The 13,319-nt window shown below is 42.0% G+C and overlaps 1 protein-coding gene across 2 annotated transcripts; it reads right to left on the bottom strand.

Moving 5' to 3' along the window:
• Nucleotides 1-474: 474 nt before the first annotated feature.
• Nucleotides 475-7,521, bottom strand: VIP (vasoactive intestinal peptide). 2 transcript variants are annotated; one of them, XM_062573730.1, is made up of 7 exons: nt 7,383-7,521; nt 6,939-7,060; nt 5,148-5,288; nt 4,613-4,717; nt 2,867-2,986; nt 2,046-2,160; nt 475-761 (listed from the first exon to the last, which is right to left on the bottom strand). In XM_062573730.1, exons 2-7 carry the CDS (start codon nt 7,049-7,051, stop codon nt 753-755), a joined length of 603 nt encoding a protein of 200 aa, XP_062429714.1. In that variant the 5' UTR covers nt 7,052-7,060; nt 7,383-7,521; the 3' UTR covers nt 475-752. The 2 variants fall into 2 exon arrangements, with proteins under 2 accessions (XP_062429714.1, XP_062429715.1); XM_062573731.1 differs by lacking the exon at nt 4,613-4,717.
• Nucleotides 7,522-13,319: the final 5,798 nt, after the last annotated feature.

Raw genomic sequence — 13,319 nt, 5'->3', positions numbered from 1 at the left:
ATCATCAAAGCTACAGACAATCAAATGTAGAATAACCAATGACTTTAGACATCAAACAAATCAAAGGATAGTATTCTTCCGTGCGTGCTTTGGCAGCTCCAGAGCATCCAAAACATTATTAAAAGTAATGGATATATTTTTATGGTTTTAATAGAATTTGTATATTGTGATATATTAAAAATGTGAAAGAAAACGGAAAGATTCTGTCAAAGGTCAAATATTTTGCAATGTTTTTTCATTTCCTTCCACTCTCTGATAAACTGCTGGAAAAGCATGCCCTTTTGCTGAGGAGCTATTTTCAGAGATCTTTTTAATATAACTTGTACACACTTAACACATTCTTTTCCTCATGCTTTTACACTTTTATGAAGTAATCTGGAAATTTATCCATTTAATCAAACAGGTTTATCTAAAGTTGTACTGTACCCAAAATGAGCCAATTATTAGTAATGATGGGCTCTCTTCAGCTGCACACTCATTTTCAAATTTATTGAAGTAAAGGATTTACAGCATATGAGACTTACAGACTTCTCATGAGTTAAACTGGCATCCATATGTACAGCTTTCAGTAGAGAATTCTAGAGTAATATTTACAATGTAAATATCAACTTTTATTACATAAGAAACAAATATATCACAACTTTCACTTCACAAATATGTTTGTTCTGGTTTGATGACTAAAGTCAGCTCTTTGAAATATTATGTGGAACTCAAAAATAACTTTTCTTGTCATAGACTTCACCAGGTGTCCTTCAGAGGTCCTGAAAAGCAAAGGAGAAACGTGCTTTTAGACAGTTATTCTTATAAGCGGTTCATATACATGAAACGCATAAATGCAGACAAGGTATAGACAAGAACCAAGACTTGCCAAAATGCCTCCCTGCAGAGCAAATATGAGTCCCATCGGTGGAGGTGGAGCTATTCACAGGAGCTTAATGCATGTTACACCCAGCAGCTAGTGTGTTCAGTATCAGGAAGGCCCGAGGGATTAGGCAAAATGTTACTGCACCTTGCCCTATTGTGCAGAATAGCCCACAATCAAAGCAACTGTGTCCTTGAAAAGGACACCCAAATTCAGGTTGCTCAATACACTCTGCATCAACAATTTAGCATTTGTGATAAAAATGACCAAGAGCTAACAGTACTGATAAAAAGGTTCACTTATAGAAAAATCTGGATCATCCATACAGTCCATCAAAAAAGAAAGGAATGAAAATATTTTCATGGACCAACCAATGATCCAGTGGGCCAATATCCTCTCTCATTTAGTCAATGCCACATATTTCAGAAGGTGTAAAATCCAGAAGCAAGTATTTTTTGAATAATCTGCCTAGAAAGAACTTTTCTTTCCTGAATTCCATCACTGAGAAACTATTTTATTCCTTGAAGCATAAGCAGTTTATGTCCTTTCTAATCTTTTGGATCTTTAAAAAAAACTACCACAGTTACGGAAAGAAAAAGAGCATTCTCTTTTAGTCCCTGAAGGAATGAACAATGTGGAGAAATGTGTGGGGTTGCTTTTTTCCAAATATTATCTTCAAGAGGGTACTTTTCTCTTATTTGTAATTCAGACATATCTGAATACCAAGAAACACCTTATCATCAATTTTATAATACACTTTCAAGAATATCAGGTCTGATTCATTTCTATATTACCCTTTCAATTTCATGCCCCTGAAAGTCCTGTGAAGTAGAGGGATTATTCTCTGAAGAAATAATAATCTTTATAATTAAAAATGAGTCAATTTGGATTTTATGCTGCAGTGAACACAATCTGTAACACCCAAGTGAGTTAGGTGCACTATTAACAGTTTCATTTAATTAGGAATTTTCAGTAACAGCAATCAGGGGATCACTTAATTATTCTTATTAAAAATATTAGTATATTCAGATACAATCCCTACAGAAACACAGTGTTCCATGCAACATGGCTCTTTCCAAGGAGGCTCTGCTTTCCTGAGAGGCCACATTTCATATGGGATTAACCTCATTGTTTGGGTAAAGTTAACTAACAGATAGCCACAGTAAAGTAAACTTGAACATACCAGTGGGAGGTGCCTCAGCAGCTCATCTACAGAAACATCATCATAGTTTTCTGAAAAGGAAGGTTCAAGAAGTTCTGCTTCATCTCGAAGTTTAGCAGGGTTTAGCTCTTCCTGGCTGTTGTGGATCAGAAACAAATTTGATTGCTCTCAGAAGAAAAAGCAGACAACCAAACAACACCTTGTTCTAACTATAGCAGTTGTATCTTTCGTTACACTTACACAGCAGTATCTTTTGTTACACTTACACAGCAGTATTTTCAGTCGCATGAAACAGCATGCCTAACACCTACAGAGACATTATATTTAAAAGCAAAAAGCAGTGGTCTCAATGAGTGAGTCTACAGCAGACTATATGCCCTTCAAAAATACATACTGGCACATTTCACCTATATTTATTAGGACACATGGTGTCTTTCTGCGACTTCTAAATGTTCATTTTAACTATTTGCCTAAAGGCAAATTTTGAGCAAATAATGTGTTTCCATTATAAAATTATTGCTCATGTTCCATAGCTCTCTGGATTCTTCCATAGGAGGCTTACTATAAATAAAAGCATTTTAAGAATATGTCAGAAGCTTTTTAACATTTCCAGATGTCAAATCTCCTCTTAATTCTTTCCCTCTAATCTGATTGCAATGCCTGCTCTAGTTTGGAAGAAAACGCTGTCTGTATTTTAAAACTATGTTATAAACTATGCTGTAAAGTCATTACTGTTCATTGTCTTTTGCTTGCCCTCTCTGTATAAGTATGCAGGTATAAAACTTTTCTGCCTTAATGTCATACAAATATGGAAAGCACACGTATTTGCTTTCTTGTAATACCTTCTTTTTCCAGTTAAAACTGAGTTTAAGTATTTCTTCACAGCCATTTGCTTTCGGAAGCGGCTGTAGTTGTCAGTGAAGACAGCATCAGAGTGGCGTTTGACAGGACTGTCCTGGGAGCTAGCAATATAAAATAATTAAAAATGAATAAGCTAATATACACAATCAATTTAAAAGAAGATAATATTAAAATGAATGAGGTAAACTTTACAATGTTGACTAGCTAAATAAAATCAAATTTTCATTACAGCTGTCATTTCCAACTATGACTTTGGAATTTGCTTTCTTCTCTTGAAGTCACTCTACTGCCATTGCTTACTACAGATTTTAATAACGATCATCAGATACTAAGGATCTGCATTTAGTCCTTCAGACTAACCTTCCACTGACTTCCTTCTTCTCAACAACTTTGCCATGACCCATGCAAATTTTACTGAAAGAATTCCAGAGTTTGTGTAACAGGAATTCTACACAAACAAATGGTGGAGTGTGGATTTTATGATTTCCTCCTATGCGTTCTCATAGCCTTGGTTACCCTTTTTAATAAATTGACTCTAATCTGGTGTCTTCTATTTGTGCAAATGTATTTTAGTACGATACCAAGGTGTGTACCTAAAAATCACACTTCAAGGTTCTAGTCATTGTTCCCATTGAACTCAGTGAGGGCTGAGCCTGTCTCTGAAAAAAAATAAGAGTGTAACGTCAAATATTTAGCTGCAAATGTTTGCTTTAAGGAAGTATCAGAAAACAGAACACACCTCTAAAATCCAACCTTGGAATCAGATTTGTCCATGCATGACCTTGGGAACCTTCAGCTACTGTGTTCTGCTTTAACGATCTACATTAATTTACAGCATATGAGAAACTGGTCCTATATGTTCTGGAACAAAGACAGCATTGATTTAAATGCTTAGAAACTGTTAAGAGACAAAGGCAGCCTTCAGATAAATGGGTAAAAATGGAAGACCTAATTTTCATTCAGCTTTTGAGCATATGAAGTAGGCATTCATAAGAACTGTCATACTGGGTTAGACCAAAGTATCCTATTAGTCTTTTCCCAAGAGTGTCCAGTAGCTGCTGCTTAGTGATGAAAAAACAAGGGAAGCACACAGTGATTCTTCTCAGCATCCTGCAATCATTAGTTTATTGACTCCCTAGTCCTGAAGTTCCATCTGGACCCTTGACTATGAATCTCTCTCTTTTTTTTTCTTTTTCAATCTTTCTGTAACATAGATCTCTCAAAGTGCTCTGGTGATATGTTCTAGAGTAGAAACAAATCATCCCTTTTTGTTGTCACTTTAAATCAATTGTGTGTTAATTTCATTCAGAGTGCCCCTGCTTTAATATAAGAAGTACTGAATAATCAGTTATCTTGTATTTAATTTTGTCATTCATCCAACCAAGCTAGCATAGAGACTACCAGAATGTACAATTTAACTAAGCCATTACATAAAAAAGAGCAAACTGGCCAAACAATCTTTGTAATATTGCCAGTATTTATTATCAGCGCTATGTGCAATGTCTGTTGCTCTACTCTTCACAGCTGTACAGAAATAAAGAGCAATGTATTCATTTAGTAACAAATACCACTTACTTGTTATACAGGATTTTCAATTCCCCCATTATTATATGTTTCCCTGTCATTATCTCTAAATTGCAAAATGAGAAATTGGATACAAAAGGGTAAAAAAATTGCCAGTGAAACCAGCTAGGAAAAGACTCTACCTAATGTAAGTGCCACCTCACCTAACTCGTTTTCTAATAAGCGAATGCAGATATCTCTTCACAGCAAGTTTAGCCAAAAGATGGCTGTAGACGCTGGTGAAAATTCCATCAGCATGCCTTGCATTTCTGAAATGGACAATAAACAAACTCTACAATGCAACCTGGGTCATATCATTTTGATAACTTTCATTTTGTCAACATGCTGCTTTCCTTAAGCTATCTTTCGTACATGAAAAATTAAGCTAATTTTGTAAAACAAATTCCAAATTTTCACAACATATTTTTTAGTCCTTACAGGAATTGAATGCACTCATCCTGCCAGAAAGGAAGTACTATCAATTCTTCTGTGGACATCCCTACTGCTACCAGTATTCACCCATAGGTCATGTGTTTTACCCATAGGTCATGTGTTCTATCTGTAATCTGTTCTTTCTTACCTACATCTCTTAGAGTTTGAAAATGCGACTGAGCTAAGTGTTGCAAAGCATTCTCCACCTCTGGCATAATTCAAGCAATGTAGCATCATTTGTATTTATGATAATAAGAAAAACCTCACCTATCAATAATTCTGGACAGATCAAAATAGAACTTCTCATTTTCAGGTAGTGTGTTTTGCAAAATGTCTGATTCAGACTTTAGTAACCCACGGGCATGGTCAGGTTCACTGGCTCCATCAAATGGCATTCTGTTTACCAATCTGTTGGAAAAGAAAACCATGGAAAATACAGTTAGCTGAGGATATGCAGCATTGTCTGTCTGTTTCAACTTATATTCAGGTTTGTGTCAAAATGTACAAGCTCTACAAGCTTCTTTAGTCTGTAAGAGATGTTAAAATAATCTGGGTTTTCTACAAAAACACTTTCAGGCATAATCTATACCCAGTGATACAGTAACCTTACCCAGTGATACAGTTACCTAACTGACATAACAAGTCTTCTTTCTCTCTAATGAATATGTTCTAGAAATGTGTTGTCACCACAGATGATTAACTCCAATGAACAGTGCATAATCTGTGGCAATTATAATTCAAGTGACAACTGCTAAGCTTTTCATAACAACCATATTTTATATAAATGATGGATGAGATTCACCCCCTCCTCTCATGCAAAGCGAAAACAGTGTCTGTGGAGTACTTACCTTCCAATTAAGACCTAAAAGGTCTAAAGTATGAAATGGTTCTTCAGCCCTCTCTATAGGATATTAAACACACCCTCTAGAACTTCAAACAAAATATGAAGTGCAGGCATATATCTCTACTGATTCTTATTCTCATTCGTTTAAATTACTTTGCCAGTTGCAAATTAATAGCTGCTCAGAATTAACTTTTTAAAATGTAGCACAACAACTGCTCTGTACCAACTGATCTAATACTTCACATTCTCACAAACTTGTTTCTTAATGTTTTCTCTCCTGAAATACTGATGTGTAATATTTTATCAAGGACAGTATGACTGCATAGCAGTAGCTTGGAATTAGATGTTTCTTCTGGTAGTTTTTGTATTTTGTGGAAACAATAGCCTCCTTTCTCAATAGTAAACCACTGCATGTGATGATGGTACACAAAAAGCACACACTAAAAGCAGGAAAGATTCTTGTCATAGTACATTTACAGAATTAGGGCTACTAATACTAGTGTTACTCATATATTTGAGACATATAAGATTTTGGCTGAGTGAAAAATGTAGTTATTGCAGTGTAAATTAAAACAGCTCAATTCACACCTTTTCAAAATAAACCAGTATGCTGTATTCCCATATTATTTTTGCACTTCATGTTCCTCCAACCTAAATTTAGAACTCTTTAAGCCATCTGATTTCATTATGTAGACAACTAATAAAAATGTGAGCAATTCAAAGTATGCAGCAGTTCCTTCATACCAAACTATACATCAATGCATACAAATCACTTCCCCTGAGTCACAATTTGGGAATTTTTAATATGTTCATTTTTGCCTCTGTATGCACGCGCTTTTGGAAAGACATGGAGCATCCACCTAGCTGTATTGTGGCGATAAAGGAGTTCTCCCCGCTAAGCAAAGCCAAGACTGTTTTGACAGACACCCGTCATGCCCCGGAGCACACGTTCACATAACACCCTTCATGTCATTCGCATGTGCGGCGGTGAGAGGCACCCAGCTCTTGCGGGCAGCGCCGCACGCTCGCCGTGTGTGCGTGTGTGTGCGCGTGTGCGGTGAGGCTTTTCAGGCGCGGGTGAGCCGGACACCTGTATGCCCCGGGCGGGAAGAAGGGGCAGACTAACTGCTCGCTTGCTGCAGGAGCGAAAGGAGGGCGCGCGGCCGAGCGCGGACGGCGCGGCGCGGCGCGGCGCGGCGCGGCGCGGCCCTTACCGCGGCACGGCGGGGAAGGCGGCGCCCCGCGGCGGCAGCGCCCGGGCCCGCCAGCACAGCGCGCTCAGGAGGGCGAGGGCGAGGAGGAGCGGGGAGGCGCCGCGGTGCTCCATGGCCGCCACCTGCGGAGGGAAGAGCGCAGCCGTCACCGCCCGCGCCCGCGCCCCGCGGCAGCCCCGGGCAGGCGGGGAGGTGGCACCTCGCCGGGCTGCAGGCGAGCGCCGGCTCGGTGCGGGGGGCAGCAACCACGAACACCTTAATTCTTCTTTTTATTGTTAAAAATAATAATAAGAAGGGTCCCCCTCCATCCCACCCCCCGGCGCTGTCCTGGGCGATCCTCTCGGCGATCCGACGGCTGGGGCGACTTTCCTATAGGGCCGGGGTGGAGGAGAAGGGGGAGTTGCCGCGCTTTTCCGCCGCTGCGGCGGGCGGAAAGTTACTCACGGAGCCGCGAGTCCGTCGGTGGGGCTGGCTCGGCTGCTGCGGACGGCGGGAGGAGCCTCGGCCTGCGCCCTGTCCCGCTGCGCGGCTCACGGGGTGGCTGCGGAGGAAGAGGAGGACGGGGAAGAAGAGGAGCGCTCCGTCCCGCCGCACGCTCTGAGCTGCCCGTCGCGCCGCTGCGTTTTATAGCGTTTACACGTTTCTGCTTCCGAAGAAGCAATCACGTTACTGGAGAGACGTCACCCGTCCCAAGGGGATGGTCGCTTTGTTCAGGACAGTCAGAGACTTATATTTAATTCATGAGCAGCCAAGCACCCTACTCCCCCCCTCCTCCCTTCCCCCCTCCCCATTATTTGATTTATATTAATGAGTTAGTTTTGCGGGAAGCACGGCTCCGTCGGCGGTGCGATTCTGCCTCGCAAGGCACAAGGGGAGCAGCCGGCTGCGGGGCGGTGGGGAGGGGGACGCAGCTCTCCGCAGCCCCGTGTCCGCTGCCCCGGCCCGCAGGCAGGACAGCCTGCCGGGCAGGTGGCAGCGCTCCCCGGGTGCGTCGCTGCGGAGCGGCTCGCCGATGTTTTCGGGCTCACCTCTCTGTCCCCGGCTCATCTCTGTCCCAGCTCGGGGCTCCCCGCCCCGGGGCGCGCTGCCGTGGGGGGCTTCGCTCGTGCAGAGCCCCCGGCCAGCACGGAGAGCTCGCCGCGGTGCACCGCCGGAGCGCACGGCGGGTGCGCGGAGGAGTAGGTCTGAAAATCTTTCGACGGACTAGTTTGATTTTTAAATTTTGGTATGGTGTTTACCAGCCTTGGCTTTTTCATTTAAAATGTATGTGTTCATGGGAAACAAAACAGCCGCCCCCCGGTCGAAGCTGCTGAAATACTCGGTGCTTGTAGCAGTTCAGCTAATCCAGCTAGTGTTAGAGGCTGCGCTGGCAGCGCGGGGATTGGGGCTGCAGCTCCTGTTAGTGCCCTGAAGGGCAGTGAGTGCGCAGGGGGTTAGTTCTTCCAAATGTCTCTCGAGCCCAGACCTCAGGCTTGGAGTCACTGCCACTGCAAGGGACAAACGTTTGCTTTCAAGCCCTCTAATTTCGCCTTGAAGTTTTTCCTGCCTCAGAGAGATCTGTGAGTATGAAAGGAAAGAAACCCGGGGAAACAAGACGTGGGACCTGCGGATAGTGCTACCAGGCTTGCCGGCTTGCCAGCACCTGCCTTGGGTCTGACCAAGCCCTGAAACGCTTACCAACGAATCGCAGCAAAAAGTAATTTCAGCTACAAAAGTCATAATACTTTTTTTTCCTGTTTTCTCTGGATTTTTTTTTTTTTTTTTTTTTTTTTTTTTTGCCTCCACAGTCTCCTGCTTAGTAGGTAACCCCCTTATCAAGTCCACGCAAACGATTTCACCATTTCCCCTTACTTCTAATAAGTTTCCCTGTTTCACGTTTCACTAAAGGTTAGGCAGGCTCAACGGCGAAGATTCTGCAATGCTTAATCACATTTTCTAATTCAGTTACATGAAAATTTAGTGAATTAAATTAAAAAATGCCTGGAAATTTGTTTCTCGGATGACAACTGTGACTAAAACCAGAGTTCCTGCAGTAGTCTAATTTCAGGAAATTTTCCCCTTGTTACTACATAACTAGAGGTCGAAGAAGCAATTCTGCTCTGGCATGGCAAGATGAGCATCAATAGCGTCATATTCCCCTCACTTCTAGTCAGTTTTTCCTTAGAAATAAGCCAGCTAGGGTTTAAGGGCGTTGTACTACATGCCAGAGCCGGTAAAGTTGATGGACTTAACCGAAGTGTTTGAAAGAAGAAAGGAGTCTGGCTCGTGGGTGGCGTGTTTGAGAACGGCCCGAAGGCGCGTTGCCCTGGAGCGGCGCAGCCCGCAGCTGCCTCGCCTCGAGGCGCGGACGCGGCAGGCGGAGGTTTCCCACGCAGCGCAGGGCGAGGGCGCGCTGCGCACCGGCGGCCGCGGAGCAGGAGCCGGAGCCGGGGCGGCTCTCGGCGCCCGGCTCCGCGCCGCGGCTCCGCAGCCCGGCAGCCCCCGCCTCTGCCAGGAGATGCTGCATGTGGGGGCCGCGCTCCGGTACGGGAAAAAACCGAGCGCAGCCTGGGAGAAGGACCAGCGAGAGAGGTGCAAAATTCCCTTTCGGCACATCTTGGCTAGCTGAGCCAGGGAAGCGGGAGGGCGGCCCCGAGTTTGGCCAGCTCTGGTCGCTGGGAGGCAGGAGGGGATGTGCAGGCTATTGAGAGGTCTGTTGCCAGTCGCTGTGCATATGCTATACAGGAGGCTGCAGTGCCATGAGAAAATGGACTGCGCTGCCAACAGCAACTGGAGAATTACTTCTTAACCGACACTTCTTCTACCATATCATTACCACTTATTTACTATTCCTGATAAATCCGATTTGCCATAGCTTTGTTTAGCCTTCTCACAGTTAGTAAACCATATTGTACAAGGAAGTAAAATGTTGTTAGGGATGGATAACATGGCCCACCAGAGCATCTCTAGAGGTGGCAGAACTCCTGAAAGAACTCTCTATGACCCCTTTAATGATCTGAGCAATCTTTAGTGTTTTTATTCTTAAAATACCTTCTTTTCCTTATTCTACAGATAGGAAACTGAGTTATAGAAAGGTCAAGTGAATTCTCCTATATAGGAAATCCCTACTGGAGCTTTAGGATGACCTAAATCTCCCAGGCATTTTTCAATTGCACTAATGATTAACTGCATTTCCCTTCAAGACCCCACTACACCCATCCTCTTCTGCTCTTGAGGAAAACCAAGATAAGCTGAACAGGAGTAGGTGCTGCATCCACCTTTCTCCTTAGTCCTCCCTCCAATACTGTCCTGAGTGAGCCCTCTAAGATTTATGCAGATTGATAGTTTTAGGACTGTACCTCCTGCCATCTGCTGCTGACAAAAACTCTACCATTTCAGAGAAGTGTCACCTAGACAATAGCAGTGCTTGAGAGCTTCTCCAGGATAGTAGCTGGGCACAGGCAACTTTGGAGAAGGCAAGTATTTTGCATTAGCTGTTGCAGGAATCCTAATGCATAATACAACACCTCCATATTTACTGACATTTTTATCTTTAGTCCGTGTTATCAAGCATCTTTTGGTTACTTTTCACTCTTACCTTATTTTCTTTATCTTTTGACTTAATAAAAATGTGGTTATAATCATAAAATGGGCAATATCTGGGAATGGTGGAAATCCCATTTGACAAGACTGAGCAAACAGCAGAAGCTTCTCTGAAAGCTTATCTCGCCAATTGCATGAAAATTTTTGTGATGCATATACAAATCCAGTACGACCTGAAATAGCCACATCAATCTGGGGAAAGATATTTGTGAGTCTTCTGACTTGTTAGTTAGACTTGATTGTTATTTTTAGCGTGTAAAACTATTGAAATTCATAGACTAAAAATGTTTAGAGACAAAACCTTAGATAAGGGAAATATGCTTCTTTCCTTTGAGGACATGTTTGGCATTTACCAGTTTTATCACGTGATTGTATTTTATAAAGAGAAATTGTATCAACAATAAAATATACTTTTACTTTGAAAAAAAGAGAGGAAAAGAATAAAAGACAGTTGTTTCAGGGCTTGTATATAACATAAGACAAGGAAACGTCTACTGACTCATGAGCTCTATATCACGAATCATTGGATTTGCAGAATGTCCCTTGTGTATTACAGCTCATGTTCCTGTAGATGAGTTCAGAAACTCTGCCTTTGATTCCACAGCCATATTACATTGATCCATGATTTTTAGAGCTTATAAAGCAGACTGATAGAACACTACTATTCAGTTGCTAATGGAACAGCTTTTCTGACTTCCACAAAAGATACAATAGAAGAGATGTCAAGAAACTGTACAATAAGAGTAAAAAAAAAAAAAAAAAAACAGTAAAACATCATCTGTTAATCCACCCTTCTCTAATCCTCCAGAGCAATGATCAACACTCCATTTTATCCTCTCAACACCCTGTTACCTCACTTGGTCCTACTCTTTCACAAACATTTGTATTCCTTAGTACCACCTGGTCAGAAAAATGGATGGAGTCACTTGCTGAAACTTGTCCCAGCTATCCCAGTTCTCTCTGCAGCTCTCTCTGAATGCTTCCGAAGAAATAAGGAGATAAACATTTGTTCATTCTTTCAGATACCTTTAGCTTGAGTCAGTTCTACAGACTCAGAAATGTGGTAGTAAATAGAATAAAATACAAGTGTCTTGTACCTGAATACTCATGACTTCCCTCCTGCAGCAGAAATGTTCAGGAGAGGAGTATTTATCTCCTCCAATACCAGGCCACAAGAGGGTCATAGAGGTGGAATGGGGAAGCCTTCATTTCCTCTCTCTACCATCCTGAGTCCCAGTCTCAAGTCACAAGCGTTGCTCCTCACAGTCACTAACTGAATTAAACTCCTGCAATAAGTAAAGCATAAATGCCTACTATGTACAATAGCAAGTCTCTTCAGTTTGAGATGATACCTTTGCCTAATGTCTCTGTGTGGGTAATAATTAGGACAGTTTTCAAAACCATTGCAGCATTTGGATTGTGCTCATAACTCCCAACCATGCTTCCACCTCTTGCATTAGTATATGTTGATATATCGTTAATATAAACTCCTCTGCCTTAAACATGTTGATTATACTTGATTAAAACTTCCCAGTGACTAGGATGGTGAGCAAAAGCTGGAGAGCTGCTGACTCCATGGGTATTCCCAAGTGTCCATTTCCCTTGTCTATAATGGTATCTAGGAAAACTATTGCTGCTTGTGATTTAGCTTTGTGTTTTCCTATCCTCTGCTCCTTACCCCAAAGTCCAGCCTCACTTTCTCACAAAAACTAAAATTATTGGGATAATCATTTTGTTCTCCAGGTATTTACGCTGATTGGCATCTACCTGAAGTACTCTTCCATGTTCATCTTGTTCATATGTGGTTGTCCTAGAAGCCTCAGTCCAAACTCATTCATATCTTTTGGTGAGGATATGATGTTTTTGTCAACACCCTTTACAATAACAGACACACATCTTCTCCACTCATTACCTGTTAAGATCCATGACCATCCAGACTTTAGCAATGGATTTAATACTTCTGCTTTTCTTTCAAAGCAATCACTCTTTAATGCTTCTGCCTAATCTGCTTCAATGGTTTCATTTACCTCAAACCTGGAAAACAGAGTAGTAATACAAACCTTGTCAGGAAGGCAGAGTTGTTTGTGGTTTGGTCATGTTGAATGTTCTATGTTTTTAATAAGCTATCTGTAATATGTCCTCTTCCTATCATCATTGTTGTAATCATCAACGTTTGACAAAGGATCAAGATGATACTTTCATCACCAGATGTATGCGTTGTCTCCTTCTGCAGCTGCCCCCACCCATTCATCTTCTCTGCAAATTTAAAATTACCTCTATAAAGTTCAAGAATGTGTATCTTCAAGATGCTACAGCATTCAGAGTCAGCTTCCCATCCATTTGTAGCTAAATCAAGCCCACACATCTTCCTTTCATAGTGTTTTGAAGTTTTCTGCATAAGTTAAGACTTGTCTATACAAAACTGGATTTTGTATGGTAAACCTCTGAGAAATCACTTAATTTTAGCAATGCACCAACATATGTACGTTCAGATTCAGATATTAAGAACCGCCTTTCAAATCTGTATGACTACATTTTTCCTGTGCTTTCCTGGCTGCTGTCTGTACTATATGATCTCTTACAGAAGTCCTTTTGCCTCTAACTATACAAAATGGAAATTCTTCCAGAATCCTTTTAGATAACCTGCTTGCCTCAGTGGAGCAAGCCTGGGAGCAAACATGCCCTAGGCACCTTATGTCAGCCTGATTCACTGTTGCCACTAACTTATGGAGTGTGGCTGCAAGTTCATCAAAAGCCTGGGCAATCCAAGCAGCTGTTGATGTTCCTGGCTAGAAGCAC

This window comes from Rhea pennata, chromosome 3, assembly GCF_028389875.1.
Source record: "Rhea pennata isolate bPtePen1 chromosome 3, bPtePen1.pri, whole genome shotgun sequence".
Taxonomy (NCBI): Eukaryota; Metazoa; Chordata; class Aves; order Rheiformes; family Rheidae; genus Rhea; species Rhea pennata.
The sequence above is the reverse complement of the archived record's forward strand: the minus strand, read 5'-3'. Positions and strand labels throughout refer to the sequence as shown.

Coding starts and splice junctions, on each gene's coding strand:
- VIP (XM_062573730.1), bottom strand. CDS start 7,051: ATGGAGCACCGCGGCGCCTCCCCGCTCCTCCTCGCCCTCGCCCTCCTG. Junction 4,718..5,147: donor CTGTCCAGAATTATTGATAG/GTGAGGTTTTTC, acceptor TGTCCATTTCAG/AAATGCAAGGCATGCTGATG. Junction 2,161..2,866: donor GTTTTAACTGGAAAAAGAAG/GTATTACAAGAA, acceptor GATCCACAACAG/CCAGGAAGAGCTAAACCCTG.